Source organism: Melanaphis sacchari, unplaced genomic scaffold (genome assembly GCF_002803265.2).
Source record: "Melanaphis sacchari strain LSU unplaced genomic scaffold, SCAv2.0 Contig2_pilon_pilon, whole genome shotgun sequence".
In the NCBI taxonomy this organism is placed as follows: Eukaryota; Metazoa; Arthropoda; class Insecta; order Hemiptera; family Aphididae; genus Melanaphis; species Melanaphis sacchari.
In genome coordinates, this window is record NW_020271173.1 from 4,207,635 (window position 1) to 4,228,133 (window position 20,499).

Genomic DNA, 20,499 nt, shown 5'->3' on the forward strand with positions numbered 1-20,499 from the left:
ATAACGTATAATACCCACTCGAGTGTGCAGTTGATGTAATTTATGTTTTTGGAAAGGGTTCAACAGGCTTTCCGGGTATGAAAAAGTTTGTGAGTGGGGGAGAATGAGAGAGAGAGTTTATGATTTCCTCTGATTTCAGATTTATTGGTCTTAGATCGATAAAGGGCGAGTTAAAAAAATATATATAGAGACACAGATAAATTGATAATAAAAAAATAGATACAGCAATATGCATAAGTATATTATATTATTTTATTGCTGATAAAAAAAATGTTATAACTTCAACTAAATTTTAGAAAACTATTTTATTGACTTTCAGCGAAAAAATACAATTATGTGCGTATATATGAACAAAACTGTCGAGCTCCAATGATGCGTGTTAAACATAAATGCACATGCGTTAAACGCACGTCACTAAAACAATTACGCGATCTTCCTACTGTCACTCACTCCAACCTAAAATGTAAACAAATATTATAATAAACAGCCGAAGCGGTAGAAAACTATTTCTCACAATGGTATATTGTCAATATGATTATGTCAAAAAATATTTTTGACAAAACTCGATTTAATAGACACTGATAATAGACACTTTTGAAACTTATTCGAATTAATGGAAATTGGTGGGTACGATGTTTTTGGAGAAAGGTCCGAACATATCGACAATACGGTATTTTAGTATGGATTTTTTGTCACAGAGACGTAGTGAATACAAACTATTCATTGAATTATTATCCCCGTTGAGAATATCGTGTTTCGGAAAACTTGTCTACAACTATAAGACCTTGTGCTATACATTGCATATATATATATATATATAATAAAAAATATGCTTATATAACATAAAATATATACACCATCACTGCAATTAAAATTACATTTTCGGTCTTATTTAATTATCGTTGAATTTTGTTTGAACCACGTCATATAAACGCAAATGTACTTAGGTCAATTTTGGTAAATAAAAAAAAAAAAAAAATTTAAAAACAATATCAGAACACTGCAAATCAGTTAATTGAATGGGGAAAGGATTTTATTAATGGTAAACGCGTGGCAAGCCTACAGAATAAAGTCAAGGTACCATCTTTTAGTAATTATACAGTAAGTATTATAATGTCACTATGAAGCGTTTAAACTGCATATAATTATATGAATAATTAGAACTCGTTAATGTAAGGACAGGATGGTGTTGGATAAGGAGAGGGAAACAGGTGTTGATCTCTAATTCACTACTACCGCATTACAAAAAAAAAAAAAGTAAATTACCATCTTTATTTTCACGTATCGTGATTTGTATAGAAAATTTTTTTAAACTATTACAGCATTGTTACGAACTTTACCCCTGTAACTAATAAATTTATGACTAAAATTTATTTTGTATCAACAAAAAATTGACAAAACTCCAAAATGTTACCACGCCTACTATGTGTAAATTGTGTAATAATATATATGAAAATTAAGATTAAAAGTATTATGGTGATTGCAATTTATTAAAAATATAATACAATAATAATCTCATAATAATAAGGATTCCTCGAATTAATATGATACATTTTGTATACGTTTTCATTTTTTCTTTGTTCCAAAATATAGTTTTAAGCATATGATTTAGTATAATTTAGCGATTTCCTTCGAAAACACAAAATAGCAATAATACATTAAAACTGCAAAATATGTAAATATATTCATATTGTATTATGCTTCTATCGGTGTGTGTGTGTGTGTATAAATAGTGAGATGAGAGAGTTATCTGAAACGGATTTATAATAATTCACTATTGGGTGTATCCAAGATGTCTGAAAACAAAAATATGCAAATTATGCGCCAATTATCAAAATAATATAAGCCTCATCGTAGTAGTACGCTGTGATATTGTTATTGCGTTTCGTATATTATAAGATAATATTAGATAATATCATACATTACGATATTATGTGTTTTATCATTTCGGATATTTACTCAGATTCGCTTTTATTGCGTATAATGTATACATTCGTACATCGCATATTATACAATATTATACCTATTATTCATGTAATAATATAGGTCAACGACATTGGCATTGCGCTGGAGAGCCAATCAAATAACAATGGTTGTATATAAGGCGGTACACACACACACACACACACAAATTACAATAACATTATGCGCACCGTTGAGGCGGTTTCCAAAACAAAACGGCGCTGCGGCGTTTTCAGGTGATATACTACATCTCCGAAATATAAATTATTTTCTCCGTTTCCCGTTGTAATAATATTTGTACGTTTTGATCAAATGAAAACATCAGCTCCGCCTGTATACGCGGATATGCGGGACGACTGTCTCGGCAGAACGTTTGCGAATTAATGTCAGCTGCCATTGTTAAAAACAATAGCTGTCGGTCGCCGCGCGCGAGATAGATTAAACGGCGGCGTCGGGACGGCTCGTTCTCCAACCCTCCCTCCGAACCGCGGCCAATCCGACCACCGCCACGACGCCCGCCAAACTTTTGAATCGATCGGTCGTTCCACCACGAACGTTTATCGTTTTACCAATGTTTATAACGAAGAGAATATACGCGTATCAGGTCCGTCACCGCCTTTGCGATAATAATAAGCAATATCGTAAACACACTCGCAAACGCGAGCGCGCGCTATCTCGTTTCGTCAGTCGTTTTTCACGATAACAAGTTGCACGACACGGCTGTATAATAATAATAATAATAATATAAGGTATGATAATGTACGAGTACTGAAGTTGTGGGTAGATTCGAACGAAAAATCATCGGTTCATAATTTTAGTGCAATTACACTTTGTCAAATAAATAATGAAATGCGTACGGAAACATTAATCCCCTAACAAAAACTATTATCGTCGATAGTAGAATTCCGCAACGCAATTAGACTAATTTATTCCCAACAGAGCTTCAGCAAGGGGTAAATCAGCCTTGCGATAATTTTTTATGAGCACCTATACCAAATATTATTTTATGCAGAGAAAACGGACAAAAACGTTATACATATATAGAAGTCGTGTATCGTATGAGAATGCTGTTATGATTTTGTTTTCATAATTGTGTACTAGTAGCAATGAAAAAAAAAAAATGATTTTTCTGAAGAGTGCTAAGTCTATGATGTATATTTTACGCTATAAATACAAATAGAAATGTAATATCTAAAGTTATATAATAAATGTGAACTTTCTATATGACTTTCATATTTTTATTTTTTGACATTCACTAAAGTCAAGCCATTTTTTTTTTTAATGTATTAATTTATTATTCATCAAAAAAATTACGATAACACGGCGTTAGGGACAGCCAATTAATATACGCTACAGATCTTAATATATTTTCCGGTATTTCATGTTATTTGTGTAATTTTATTCACGTGGACAGCAAATTTTAAATTAACGAATTGAAATGATCAACGTTTGGATTTCCAGTAATTAATTTTTAACTTAGATTAAAATGACCAAGTTTTATCTATACTTGAACCTCTTATCATAGTTTCACTAATTTGAAAAACATCAAAAGCATAATTAAGCTTACTATTATTATTATTACACACAATTTTAATATGATAAATATAAATCATAAAAATTATTACACAGTGATTTATTATTTTACGCAAATTATATTTTTGGTATAATGGCAAAACAATAACTATTTTTATAGTAAATAACGATATAAGTATATAATGATAATAAAATATTTACGCACGATGAAAATATTGCAAATTTAAATGTACTATTATAAAAAAAAACTTAATTGCTGCATTTAATGAACTCTTATCTGCTTTTTGACTATTTATAAACTACCTGAAATATTTTTCAATCCCTGGACCGGTCACATATACACACATTTTTATGAATCATCGACGAGTATACTTGGAGTTCATAAATATTGTGTACAGAACAGAATAATGTTCAATACGAACCACTATTATTGGAATTATATTTCTAATAATCTGAATTTTAATTAATTATAAAACACTTTACCATTAGTTTACAACACTAAATCGTTGTAAATCATCGAAAAAATATTATTTAACCCAAAGAAATATAGTTGACAAACAACTTTAGCCACACACGTATCACAAAAGTGTTTGTTAAAAATTAGAAGTAAACGAAATTTGTGCGAATATTATTAGTAATGTGTGTCTATAGAGTAAGGTCCTTTTAAGATCACTAACGAGAAAAAAGCTACAAGTAGGTATCAAAGAAAAAAGTAACATGAAATAAACAAACGTATTGTTCTTAGGTACAGACTGACTTAAAAGTCATTATTTCGTATAGGCAAGGAAATCAGAACGTTTCAAAGAAATAAAAAATAAAATACTGCGGTAAAAACAAACATAAAACACAATGCTTTAAAAGTTATATTTTTTTTTCGTGTAAAACATACATTTGATTCGAAAAAAAAACTCACCTAATAAGTAATATTTAATCAACTATACCAGTGGTTAGAATAAAATTCCAAGCATAGGTTACCAGAAGCAACAATGATATATTCTATTATTCTATTAGTTAATTAAACATTTACTAATACTTAATTAGAAATGTCAAATAGCCCGCAAATGAGTTTATTTGGGACGCACGAAGAACAAACTCAATTTTAATGCGAATCCCGGGATACCGATTTCTAATGAACAAGGGTCCGACCGATACTTTTAGTTACGGTTGTATATAAACACCTTGTTTTTAAACAATGTAAACATAAAAATTCGAGTTTCAATATAAAAAAAAAAAAAAAACCAAAAACCAAATATATATATAAAGACTGGAAGTTTAAATTTCGTAAGTGTGTTTACCCATAAAAGTTGTTTTGAGCGTGATGTTAAAAATTATACATTTTTAAAAAGCGTGCACTTCATTGTTATTTCATTAGTGGATAAAGTAAATATTACGAACTAAACATATAACGCCGTAGTGGTAGTACACACTACCTTGACAAATAATATGCGTTAAATTTAACATAAAACTTTACGCTTGTATAGATTTTTAAAATACTACCAAGAAGAGCACCGAAAGAAACGAGAGTACACTCACAAATAGAAGAAACGCTCGTTAAAAATCGTTTTCAAAGGCAACGAGAAGCAGAAAGAATAAGGGGAAAAAATGTATTTAACTTCCGTGAATTCTTTACCCTTGGTCTTTCTTTCATTTCTCTTATGATTTGTTGTTATATTTTACATTTAAATAGTGACCATTTAACCTGGAATTATTCATTCCTTGAAACATTTAGATCTTTTTATTTATTATTATTATTATTATTATTATTATTATTTTTTTACTCGATTAAATTTCCTGATATTTTTTTTTTGTATTTCTGTGAATTGAAAAAAAAAATATGAACTAATATCATAAACAATGATTATTAACTCATTCACAAAATCAGCGCAACTGAATGAACCTAAGTGTTCAGAAATCAAATTATTAAAATAATGGTTATAACTTCAAAATTAAAGAAAAATATTTATACAACACCTATATGATTTACTATTTGCACGAATACAGAACAAAGAATAATAACTGCCCCTTTGGTGTTGTGATATTGAATTTCAATAGCGCTATTCGTGATAAGTTATCAATAAAAATAATTATTCTTCGAAATCGTAAAAATATTTGAAATTAAGAAGACGATTTACTAGCATGTTTTGTCGTCTATATCTTATTATATTTGTGTTATTTGTTTAAATATTAGCGAATCGACCTATTATAAAACTTAGAGGTAAAGACATTATTCATTTATGCTCATAGATACTCAATAAGATTAATCAGATAATATATTTTATTCTTTTAATTTAGACAATAAAATCGATTTACTCTAATTTTTATACTAACTGCACATGATTAGAAGTTAGAACGATTGAATGAAAATTTGTTATATTGTCGATTTATAAGACACAAACAACACATGTGACGCTGCTTAATCTTAATATTATACGTAGGCAGTAGCAAGAAGTTATTTATGAAAATAAACTATTATTGAAACTTTTAAAGAATATATATACTTTATTTGGAACTGTAATTTTAGTAGTAACATAAGATTGGTCATTTTTATTTTATATTTTTTGTCCTTTAAAACTCATGAAATATTTGTAATTCGAAATTTTTATCAGTAACATAATTTTAGCATATATTTAAACTGACTGTTATTTTTACACTTTTTAAATATAATAGTTATTTATTAGATTTCACCTAAAATTCGTTCGACTTATTTCTTTAATTTTAATTTTTGATTATTGTCAACAGTCAGTTGTCTTAACAACTTGGAACATTGTAATGCATTCAATAGACAATTTAGCTCCAGTAAAAATTGTTTCTTGATCAACCTGAATATTCTGATATTATTGCTGTGTGTTTATATGGTTTGAAAAACAGTGTTTAAACAACTATAAAACACTGTAACTCAATATTATGTTTCATAATATGCTACACGTTACGTGGTTCAAAATACAAGTAAATATTAATTAATGATATCGATTTCGACGATTCGGGGTAAAATCTCTATTCGCTTGATATGTTTTACTTTTTATTCAATTTAATTGAATAGTGAGAACATATAATAAGTAACCGCGTACATTTTGATTTGTGAATAAAAAAATTACGAAAAAAAAATTTTTTTTTTTGATATTTATATAATATTTTGTTTCTATACATTGAATTATCAAATAAGAAGATACACAAATGTATACATTTTTTTTTTTTTTTTATTTGTGTACATTTAAAAGCAATGAATACAGTATATTATATAAAATGTTTATAAAGATACTCACGATATTTCACCAAAAGGTGCGAAAGCTTCTCGTAATGTTTGCGTCTCGATTTCAGGACTCAGGTCACCAACAAAAATGTGATGGTGTTCTGTAAACAAAAAAAATATCCATACAAGGTAAATATAACGTTGATATGATATGTCAGATATTCCACTGCATAATAAATAATAATAATAATAGTAATAATACAAAACATTGACAGAAAAAAAATAAATAATAGGTTTTGTTTATTTTTATACATATCTTAGCCAACCAGACATCTAAATCGTTTTATCACTGAGAACTCTTATCTGCTAACTGTAGATAACCGTAGAAAAAAATGAAACATACAATGGTTACGTTCAATTTATAGAAAACTAGAAAAAATTAAGATTAAATAAAAATCTGTGAGTGATATTTAAATATATTTAGCTTTTTTCTCGAGTAGCATATGTCGAATGAAATTCTAACAACACACCACAAACACACGTATTTATAGCACATATATATCTTAGTTATATTAGTTCATATATCTTTTATGGTCTGACAGAAACTCGAGACAACCTAGTCTAATCGGTTCGGTTGAAAACACATTTGGCCCGTGTGTATTTTTCGACCGTTTATTTACGGATTGCCGGTCAACGGCTAAATATTACGTTTTAATTGAAAAAAAACTCTTTTTCCAAGTACGAAAACTATCATCTACCTCGTTTCTGCCCCACATCGCTGTCGGTGTTATTTCGCCTACAAGGTATAGAGGTAGGTATATATAAGATCGTCTCGTGTGTTTACTTTTGAGTCTGTTTGTTCCCAAAGCACATACGAGCGTGTGTAAACAAGTTATTTCTGCCTGCAAAAGTTTAACTAAATACTTGTAACTTACACACACGTACTATACTAAAGAAAAAAAAAGGTCAAAACTATTTACATTTGTTTTCATGTAATAATAATTATCATTGTCGTCAATTCATAGCTTGTTTCCTCCTAATCAAAAAAATCACGTGTTATATCGGTTTTCGGTTTTCGATTTTATTTTTTTTTTATTAATACTTCATTTTTACGTAGTCATATTACGTAGGGTAATTTAACTTCAAACCGTTTATGCATAACTTAGCTGGAAACTATAGGTATAGGTTTATATTTTACAATTTAAAATTAATTTAATCATTTATATCAAATGACGAGGTTAAAAACACCAAACATGAAAAAACTAAAATACTCTTCAACAACATATTTGGTTGAAAATACTTTGTGGAATTTGGGGTGTTGAAAGAAAGTATTTTTTCGCTTGCTCTGTGCAAAAAAACAAGACAAAATCTAGTTACCAAAGTATTAAACATTCGTGTGCAAAAGCTCATATTAAAATTCTGAAAGAACTTATTCGCATTCCCAGCAACAACGTTTAAACCTTTTCTGTTTTGTGAAACAATAGGGGTTTTTTATCAAAGTTAAAAACAGACATTTTTGTTTGACTGGTAAAATTAAAATAGAAAAAAAAGAAGAAAAAAGTAAAATGTCAGTAAATTGAGTAAATGCAATAGCGACATGCAATCATGTGGTCTTGCATGCACGCGCGTGCCTGAATTGCCTATCTCAACTGCCGTGTTAAATAAGTATAATTTTATTTTCTGAGAGCAATTATTTACATCTATCGAGTTTCACAATTTTAGCGTGGTCAATTAATATTATTATGATAATAGTTATTATTCAAAAACGATTTATTTGAGATATTTTATTTAGTTATTGTACGTCTTAACGGTGAGTTCGGAAACAGTAAGGCGTACAATGCACGTACAACGGCATTGACAGTTTAATAATAATAATAATAATAATAATAACAATAATAACATGATATCTGCATAAGTACCTGTACCAAATGCACTGTAGCTGTTAGTGACCTTGTTTGTGGCAATAAATGGAAAGGATAATATTGAACTACACGCGCTTACAGTTATAGCAATATCGCTTATGGTGGTGAGAGGGGTAGAATACACGCGTCATCATGACGGAACGGAGAGGAATGGTTTAGTATGGTGCTCGTGGTAGGCACGAGGACGAGGAGCAGATACGGCTCGTCGTGTGAACGCAAACGCAACATTGGTGGCAATAGCAGTAAGTGGATTTACGTGATCGGCAAGTGTAACTTGTGAATTTATATTATATATTCTTATATAATGTATATATATATATATATATATATATATATATAATGCAAAGTCAGGTGGATATACATGCATATACATTATACATGCTACTAAGAAATAGGGAAATTGTGGTAGCAGTGATGGTGGAGGTCGTAAAACAACAAAGAATTTATTATCTAGTTGATATACACGATTGGCAAGAGACGTTAACGGATGCGTGCGGTATGGTTATATATACATAACTATACCGTTATATATATATATATGTAAGTAGAGTTTTATATTAATATTATATATATATATATATATATATATATATATATATATATATTATCAATAAATAAATAAAAGAAATACGCTTGCTTCTTTCAAAAAAAAAAAAATAAAACAACTATCGGTGATCGTCTAAACAAAAATGGGTTGGAAGTTTAAAAACTAAGCAGTATTCGTCGTAATAATATTAAATAGTTACTTTATATTATATTATAATAATATTATTTCACCCATTTACTACAAGCATTTTTCTCGTCAAAAGAAACTAGGGCATTGTGCACAACTTCGTTTGTGATGATTATTGGAATCGTGCCAATAGTCAATGCGATTTGAATCGGCCGCTAAAAAATGATGCAGACAGAATACCAAGCTCTTGGCACCGCGGCTTCAAATAATTCATATTTTATAATGGTTATTTTAATTTAGGTTACCACCAGATTAAAGACGTGAAAAAATATCGAAAGTCGTTATAATTATGTTATAAGTTTACGTATAAAACAAATAAGCCGAAAATCGATATTCGAATTCAAAATTAATGTTCACCTTGCCTCTTCATGATAACCAGAAAATTATTATATTTATGGTATTATTATATTTATTTAATTGTTAAATTGTCTTATCGTAATAATTGTCACTATAGCACAGACGAACGCAACAAGTCTTTTAAAAAATTCTATTCACACTTTAGCCAAGATCGACGAGGTTCGGCGTTTATCGGCTGTTTAAACTGTAGTTGTATAATATTAAATATATATAAATAATAGTTATGTATTTATTATAGTTTTGTTAATCTACAAAAAAACTCTAAGAGCATTATAGAAGCAATAGAGATTTACAATATTATCGGCTGATATTTTCTTTCGTTTAGATAGGTGGTAGTAATAATCAAAACAAATGCACCGTTTATTTCACGCTAAATCCTAGTCGTATATGGGTTTAAATGAGTGTGGCATGAGTGCCGTTAACTTAATCGCACTTGACCACTGTTAAAAGTTTCTCCTGTGCTTTAAAAGCTGAACTATGTCGAGGTTTCCAGCTTTCGTGAAACGGCAATGGCTGAGTTGATTTTCATGCATAAAACGTCGTTGGTGTGAAATTTCGTCGACGCCATCGATAAGACACCTCCCAATAAAATAACTATTTTCACAACTAATAGCTTGATGTTTCTATAGAACATAATTAGTTCCAAGATAGAAACGATTATAGTTATGGATTGCGAGAGTCAGAGAGAAGAAGAGTAACTTATACGCTTTGCTGGATTCGATCGAAACAAACATGTCCGCGAATGGTGACGTAGGTGTCGATACAGTAAAAAAATGTATAATACGACTCATACATATAATATATAAAGAGATTTTCCATTTGACAGATATTGCATGTTTTTTTTTAGTGTCCGGTGCGCATATGCATTTTATATGAATTCACGTAGAATGCAACGCGAGGTTTCCGGTCGCCCGAGACAATAATAAATCACACGGACGGTCGATGTTTTTTTTTTTTTTTTAAACAAGTATAGACTAAAATAAAAAAAAATATATATAACGTATACGGCATTTTAAAATACGTGTACAATAATGTATACACATAATATATTGTACGATACGCGAGAAAACAAAACGTGAAAAGAGGTCGTAAATTATCGGTGTTATTATACGGCCACCAGCAGCAGGAGCATTATTGTAGCTATACGCCATGATCACATTTAACACACAAAACCGGCCTTTGTCGAATGAGGCCGCGACTGCATGTAAAGCCGACTACCTCACCACTAAATGCACTTCCAGTTATATTATTATTATTATTATTATTATTATTATATTGTCTTATCGGCGCACTTGTTTAAATCAACGTGTTATTATCACGCAGTCATTGGTGCATTTCCTAACCGCACCACACTTCGCCACCACCCTTTATAATAGTAGTAATACAGCAGTGCACATTAAAATGTGTATAATAAGATATCATGTGCAATCTACGCCCTTCTCTGCAACTGCACTGTTCTATGCACGTGTATTTAAGCTAGCCACGTATACTATATATTATTATAAATACAACGGGAATTAACGACGGGGGTGGAAGCGGCGGCAATGATTATAATATCATGTACCTAGGTACAATGATATTATATAACTACTGCGGAACGGCAACGCGTATACACCGTAAAGTTGTTGACCCTTTCCTTCCATACGTATATGTATGTGTATAGGGGGTTAATTTTACTGCATAATCAAAGGGGTTACTCGCACGATCTCGGCAGCCAAGGCAATTAACTGATTTATTATTCAAATATTATGCATGCGAATAGCTTCGGTGCAGCAACCTACTCGCGATGACCAGAGCGAATATTATTATAATATTGTGTACAGGAAATAATATTGTACGTGAAATCTATATAACACACAAAAAACACACACATATACACACTTGTACCTAAATTGTGTATTTTTATCAGGGGAGTGTTTGATTTGTGAGCGTATACATATTTAAAAAGTTTTAATATTTTGATTTTCACAAAACACCGATAGAATTCTGTATGAAACAATGGAGCAAATCATGGTCGTTGATGATTTATCGTGCATTTGTACAATACCGATTTTCTTATAGTAACATATAAACGCTAATTGTATGTTTGTTTTTTTGAAAATCGTTTTTCAGGGAAAATGTTAAGATTCAATTTTTTCCTATAGATTATGTCTTTTGTTTAACAACGATTGAATATTTAACATAGAAAAAAACTTCGGTTTTGAATTTTAAGTAACACGACGATTGACTTTAAAACGATATTATTTCACATTGTATTATATTCTGAAATTGATATGATCGTCGATTAAGTCTTATATTAGTGATTACTATTTCATAACCAGAAAATTTGATTTTTACATGTTATTGAAGTTATGTAGTTAGGAATACTTTAAACGAATACAACAAATTACGTCAATAATTAAATTTATGATAGTGCTATATAATAGCTATCTGACATAATAGTATTTTAAACAACTTTGAGTAACGAGTATGCATAAATTATACCTATAATTATTATAAATATATTATATACTTATTGAGATCTGATGCATTGTTTGATATTATTTCCGATTTATTATTATGACGTATTATACTTTATAGTGATACTACAATATTAAAAACAACGGAAATTTTGGAAAAAAAATATTTAATAAATCATTTATTACAGTACCAATTATGCATATGGCACGAGAAATATTACCAAAACATAATAATATTGTTATATATTTAAACCACATGGTTATTGTTTATAACAATCTCGTTATTTAGGTATAACGTGCTTGGAACTCAGTGAAAAGGGTCGAGGACAGTGTTTGATGTTTACGACAGCTAATTTCTATACAAACCTACACAAATTCAACAAATTTCCACGAAAACACTTCACGGTCCACAGAAATGGGACTATATATGTTGTGTAAAATGGAAATCATCGTCGTAGGCGGAGCGCCCAGGTGTAGATCGACGGGTAAGCGTTATTAGTTTTTAGTTTATTTTTTCGATGCGCTGTGTGGAAGATAAAATGAGAGATATAGCCGTTCGACTTGTGACGATAATCGTATTTCACATTTAATAATACGCGCACTGACAAACGTACACACAACCATTCGTGTGCGCGCGTGTTGAATCTACGCAAAGTATAATATAATAATATATACTTCACTCTTTATATTCTAAACAAACACACACACACACATGTACATGAAGATTTATATACCTATATACCTACAATATTATACTCGGGCGATGTTATTATTATCCAGTGCTTCCTTCATTGTTTGCCTGTGAGTATGCGTGTGTGCGTCGCGGCAGTAGATTAAGCCAGCAAATGTTTACATGTATATATATATATATATATATAGAACACGTTTATATAAGATGCGTTCGGTAGTGCATGCTTGTGTGTGTGTGTGTGTGTGTTTGAGGAGGGAGAAAGAAAGTCTTGGGTTATGGCGGATGGGCTGAAGTCAGTGAGAAAGAACGGGGTAAAGAACGGATATTATTATTATTATCATTATTATTATGTGTGTATAGGGGTGGGCAGCAAAGTGTAAGCCATACATAGAGAGGTAGCAGGGTGGATGGGGGTGAAATGGGGATCAGGACTACTGGATTGTCGCGCGAGTGTATGGCACGGCTCCAAGATTCGATCGAGCTTTGTATATGTGTAGGCGTGTACACATAGTACACATAAACTGTGTATAATGTTCGCGTGTGTGTGTTTTTATGCGCGCGCTCGGCAATGGACCTCGCCCGGTTTTTCTGGCAAAAAGTGTACATTACAGCGGCGGTGTGTCCCGCCGCTACAGACCTTCACTTCTCTATTGGGGAGAAGGGAGTATTCGCCGCCTGTAGTGCGCGTTTGTGAATATTATTCATTCCCTCCATCCTCGGAACCACGTCTCGTAAAACACATTTAAACATTTCTAGATCGGTAAACACGTCTCGGGCTGACTCTGTGTGCACATATTATTATACTGACGTCTTGACGTAATGTACCTGCTATTGTACGTAAATGCCACCCGCCCTCCTACCTATTTTATACCTACAAATCACGGTTTCACAACAACGTTCATAATTATTATTTGTGATCACGAAATAATTAACGTTTCAATAAATAATAGGAACAATGACAATGTCGCCTTCGTAATGTATATTCGAACGAACAGCAAAACGTTCGTGTACAAATATAATAATAATAATAATATTAATAACAACAATGACGACCATGTCAAAGACAGTTGATACGAATTGAAGTCGTCTGATTTTTTGTGTAAAACAATAAACTATAGGCATAACGACGAATAAAGTCCTTTGTTTATGTACGTAGTATCGAGATAATCATCGTCTCACGAATGTTCTATAAATTGAATACGATGGAAAAATGGCGTGTTTAACTTTTTTTGTTGGTTTTTAATTTTATAAAAAAAAACTTTCTGATTGGTGAAATTCGTTCATCGTTTTTGTATAATATTAATTTATAACATATAATATGATCCAAATTATTATAATATATATAGTATCCAAAAATCTGTTATTATTTTTTTCAACCGTCTGGCAAAACTGTTTCTTGATATTACTAATAAAAACGGTCCAAACATCGATGTCTAAATCATAACATTGTGCACAGTGGTAGCAGATGTTTTCTTTATTTTTTCATTATCTGTTCTTCACTTTTCATTGAATCCCTTCTAAAGCAATAACCGACAGCAACGTCAGCACGGGAATTGGTATCATATTAGATACAATTTTTCTTACCCTCTACCACTTGTATTTTTTTTTTTATTTTTTTTTTTATACCAACTTTTGAACGATAAAATATTATAGTGCTCATCTAGCCAAATGCATTTAAGAAAGTAAGAATTTTATCATGTATGGCAGAACTCATCAAACAAAATCAAATATTATTTCGGTATACAAATTTCAGAGGTAAGGGATATTCAGTATTAGAAATCTAAACGAAACTGACCAAAAAAGACACGTACATTTTATTGTTTTTATTCATCACACGACAAAACACGCAGGCGGTATAACTTCGTTTAATTAATTTTAACTGTACAAAGTCATTCTCTCAGGCGAAACGACAGAACGACAGTGGGATAATTGTGTCTTTCTATTTGTTTATCAATCCAATGTATATAATATAGAAATACGACGGCGAGTCTATAGGACAAAGCTTTTTAAATCGTGATACCCATAGCATAGTACACTACGTCCGGAGAGGTGGTGGTGAGGCACATAACTATATATATATATATATGTGTGTGTGTGTGTGTACCAAAAAGGCTCGCACAAGATTACTGTTGGCGCCAATGACTTTCCGCTACCCACACAGCTCTCTCTATTTCTCTCTCATGCTCTTTCTCTCGTCCGTCCGCGTGTCTCCTCTGCATTTCTTTATTTACGCCGATTATCCCTTAAACTCTCATATTCTTTTCCCCTTTCAGGGCCGCCATCTGAATACGGCTGTAACACACGAGCGCCGCCGCCGCCATCCGAAAACAACGATGCGTGTATACCCAAAAGTAAATTATATCCCGCTGAGGCGATTCTCGTATCCTTTTGGCGTCAGCACGACTGTGCGCGACTTTGTTATATATAATATAATACACACACACATGGCTAATAGTCCCCGAACGTCCAAGATCCTATTCGTTCTATTTTATTTTATTCTTTTTGTTTTCACCATCTCAGCCCACCACCCATGGCTAATCGTCACCACCATCCGTGTGTTCAATCTCCCGAAAGTAATAATGAAAGCGCCCACTCTTAATTCAATATAATATGCATATATATATGTAGGTATACATATACAAGTATATAAACTCTGTTCATACATCGTGTATAAATACACAGAAAACACGTACTTGTTATATTCTCTTTCTCCTGCAATTCACCTCAATAAATCAGGTCATCTATGACCAGTGTTTATTATATGTGTGTTTTTAATTAAATTTAAAAATAAAATATTTGTCCACTCATAATGTAATTACAAGAATAAACATATACTATGTATATATATAATATTTAGATTTATTCAACCAGGTTTTTCATTTAAAAACACGTTTTGTATAAATTATAGTGTATTATGAGATTTCATGCGTCCTATACATCTTAATTAAAAATGTAACCATCCAACTCTTGTTTGCTATTGTTTTGATAATAATATCGTTTATTAAATTGATTTGACTAACATCTCTACGAAAACAGCTTAAAATACATAAATATGATAAACATAAAATTATGTTGGGTGTATGTAATAATGTAATATATTATTAAAACAGTTTTATTAATTTATTTTAACTATACAATAAAGAGTCTTTTAAGCTTAATAATATGTTTAAAAAAATTAGTATAATTACTATTAATATCCAAATATATAAAATTATATTATGTTCGAATATAATATATGCTTGTACTTTATTAATATATTTAATTTTTTTAGTTTGACAACAGACATCATTACGGTGCAAACTTTTGCCACTGTCACGATAATTCCATTTAATTTTTAAATTCGTCTAATAAGGTTATTTTAATTACAAGCGTTAGTTTTACATAAAAAAAAATGTATGATCGTATAATTTTTCAACAAACTAATAAAGTAGGTTAGCGGTTTGCTTTTGCTGGGAGAAATTGTTACTAATTAAAGACTAATAAAAATTATTTAACAATAATAAATATTTAAATATACACATGCTCATCATACGTACTACATGAAATTATATTTATGTTTTTTAGATTTACATTATTTTAGTTATATTTATTAGTTTTATGCCCTAATAATATAGTCAATAAATGATTCTGTCTTATATAGAATATTCTGACTATTTTACTAACATTAGTCAAATGTACAAAAATCGATTACGACCAATGACAAACGCGATTGACAGCAGTATTTAATGGTTTTACATACAAAAGATAAAGGTCCAGTGCCCGGGTATTTATTATAAGCATATGGTCCATTCAAAAACATTACACAATACGGTATTCTTGTATACAAAAAAAAAAAAACAAGATTCTTTCATTGTACGTTTAACGCTCATCGTGTATAGTCTGATGAGAAGGTTGTCTTTATTCGAGTGACAATAATAATCGTCCTATGCATGCCATAAATTAAAATTGTGCAACAACCGAATATTATAAAAAGAGAGGGTTCCTAATAAACCGGAAGAAAAATTTTAATCTAACGTCGAACTAAGAATTTTACGAGTTACTATGCTATTTAGCGTTAAAATAACCGTTAAAACTATGTACTACATTTAGTTGATGTCTAAGGATTTCTGGGTGTATTGGTGGGCGGTGGTCTTAAGAAGAGTGTGTCACGTTTAAGGTTATATTTATATACAATCACATCTTCTTTCGGAAAACCACCAACTCATTAAATTTCTGCGCGCCAACAGTCCTTAAATGCAGTGGGATCCACGTTAATTAAATACGTTTTTAATGAAACCATTAAAACAGTAGCTGGTTTGATGACCTTTGCGTAATGAGTTTCTCGGGAAATTTAAACGGCCGATAACTATTTTACCTAACAGAGGGTTGGTGAAAATGTTCAACGTCGTATATAATACATTTATAGATAGTGAGAAAAACCAATGAGCGTTGAACGGCCGTAATAATAATAACGTTTGGAATGGACGTATACATGTATTTAGTGAATATAATATATATATATATATATAATTTATACATACATATTATTATACCTACCATTTACTTCTTATTCAATGCGCGGATATACTGGACATTATATATAACAACTATACTATATACGTGAACGTGAGCCCTTCGATATTTTTTGTATTCCCAAAGCAAAACCCTTTATTTTTTGTTGAAATATTATATAAATATAAGCAAAGATATTGTTTTGGGTAACTTCATATTATGTAAACAAAAGAAGTGTTAAAAACTTATCACAGGATTCGTTTTGAATAAACGGCTTTGAATATATTACATTAAGCCTAGTATAGATTTCAGAATAAATATATATATAATAAATCGTTTAATATTTTTTTTTGGAAATTATTATTAAATAACAAATAAGAACGATGAATAAAACTAGAATTTTATTTATACATTTTTCGTAAGAACATCGAAAAGGGGATTTTTTATAAAAAAAATACACTTGAAAACAATACAAGTTAAAATTTAGTTTAGAAATATCAAGAATGTGTACATAGTTGGGGTAAAACCCGTTAGCTCGAGGTACCACTACTATTGAACCGTGACTAACAGCGATACCTTATTGGTATAAACATGTTCAAATGTGGTGACTGATTGAAAGCATGTTTATGCATAGTAAATGATAATATGGTAAAATATAGTTTTGGAGATGGTATTGAGTGGTTCTGTGATGTAAATAGATGTGTAATATAAATATATATAGATGTATATATATATGTATATATATATAGAGAGAGAGAGAGAGAGAGAGTTATAGAGAAACAATATGGCGAGTATGGTCTGGAGAAAATATTTGGTCCAGCAATCGCCTGTCAGTTAAGTTCCGATGGGTAAAAAATATTTTCACGAACCTAAATGGTCAGATATGGATAACATTCTGTAGCGACCGTGTAGTTGCAGAATGATCTGTTACGCGTCACACGCCCACTCCCTGGGGGTCTGGCCATAGCAGCGGCACTCGATCCGCCCAGGAGCCTGTTAAAAATTGTTTCTCTTCGCGGAGCACGTGCACCCGAGGCTGACTGCTACAGCGAGGCACGTGACAAGATAGTATAATCACAGTGATGTTGTCAAAAAAACATACAACATAAGCATAAAAAGTATAAAAAAACATCCCTGAAATACGTACGACTAAAAATAAAATATAAATTATTTTTAATTACCTATCGAATCGCTCTTGTTTGGCGTTATAATATAAAATTGATGGAAAACAAAATTTATAAATTCAGAGAATAATTATAAGTAAAATATTTAAAAATTACTATGCATTTACTAAAATGCATGTACAAATACACAGATAGTTATAATTAGGTTACGAATATAAATGGATGATATTTCACAAGAAATCAACGAAAGGTAAATCGCGATTACACTCTTAAACGGCAAAAGAAACGATTTTGTTAAGTATATTATGTATGACTATTAATGCGTTTTTGTTGCAAATCGCTGTGGATAAGAGAAATCGCATATTTTAAGTGGGTATAGTAGAATATGAAATTAGAAAAGTAAGAGAGAAAGAAAAGTCATGGGGAAAATATTTGCATCACTAATGAAGCCAAAACAGGAAAAAAATCGTGTATATCCGACCCCGGCGGCGGTATGACATTTTGAATATTCAAGTTGAACTAATTTTATATTTTTTACGATTTAAGTTTAAACCGGGTTTGATTAAACAAACCGTAATCGTATTATAAATAAACGATTTCGCCGGACTGCGAAGATTTTTCTCATCACCGCCTCTTTTTCAACTTTATATTTATATACTTATATATATATATATATATATGTAGCTTCTACGTGGATATATGGATAGGAACTTGTATATCATATATTATGTACTGTTTGCGCCAGCTCCACGAAAACCACCGACCATATACATACATACACACACATACACCCTGAGGGTACGGCACACGAGTCCTTATTTATTCATACAACTGGAGGAATTGCAATCCTGGATTATATGCTGAGGTTGTTCTGAATAATTCAACGATTAAAATCGGAGCGCACCACCGAGTCCTAAGCACCAGCACCGTACCACAGCCGCAGAAATAAACAATTTATCAGTAGGCCGCTGCCATCGCGGTTTGTTATGAATATAAGTAAGTATAAGCACATAACACGCAAGAATATTATAAGAAATGCTATAATAGTGTATAACGTAAATTTCCTGACTAAGGGGAAATTTTTATTTGGTATAGTAAATAAGACGTAGGTTTTTATGGTTGGGGCGGAGGAAAGAGCACTTTGAATGGATTTTAAATAACACAAGAAATCGACCGACGATCAATGCGTAGATGCTGTGTACGCGACTACTGGTAAATTATTCATCGCCGGCCTAGTTATACGGAAATGTGTGTGGTTTAATAAATTATAACGAGATATATAGTAAAAAGAAAGGTGTTTCGCAGTGACAAATGATCGAGAGATAGTATTAAAAGTATAGTATATAGATATTGCTCACGAACTATACGTACCTTTGCAAGTCATTTATACGTTTCAGATACCGACCAACGTGGTTTTTTATATTACGTTTATCGTTGATTAAGTTTGAAAAAAATGAATATTCGTTACAATAACAGGTACTAAGTATGCGTAATAATAACTTTGAAAAAAACGTGTGGCAATGAACTATAGTTTATCGTAGATTAGGTATATGTATATCATTTTTTAAACTGCGATGCATATCAACATAGTGATATTAATGTAAGCGAATTATCACCATCGAAAATCGTAATATCTATCAAACACAGGTAACTTTGAGGTTTCTAAGTATAAAATATTTTGTTACTAAGATCCAAGTTAAACGAATTATCTAAGCTATAAACGAACGATTATATTAAAATTAAATACATTTTGCGAATGCTGTAGTTACAGAGATGTTTTGTCGACCTTATGTACAAAAATGTTCACCATTTATAATTTCCTCCCGAATGTCTACAAAACAATTAAGTTACATTTTCAGGTACATAACAGTTACTTTTGTTTGATGTGGGCTGGTTATCAACTTTTTATAATTTAATTTTGTGTTCTTTTATTTAATAAAAAAGTACCTTTTTAAATTCAATAAAGTATGTAAATGCAGCGTCCTTTACGAGACTATACGTTTTCATACTGAAGGGATTATTATACACAATTCTTTT

The 20,499-nt window shown here is 30.9% G+C and overlaps 1 protein-coding gene across 3 annotated transcripts in view; it reads right to left on the reverse strand.

Moving 5' to 3' along the window:
• Positions 1 to 20,499, reverse strand: part of LOC112595795 (nucleolysin TIAR-like) — a 331,751-nt gene that overhangs the window by 57,680 nt on the left and 253,572 nt on the right. For all 3 annotated transcript variants that reach the window (XM_025341135.1, XM_025341136.1, XM_025341137.1), the window contains one exon: positions 6,759 to 6,846. In XM_025341135.1, the coding sequence (XP_025196920.1) occupies positions 6,759 to 6,846 (88 nt within the window). The remainder of the gene's footprint in view (positions 1 to 6,758; positions 6,847 to 20,499) is intronic.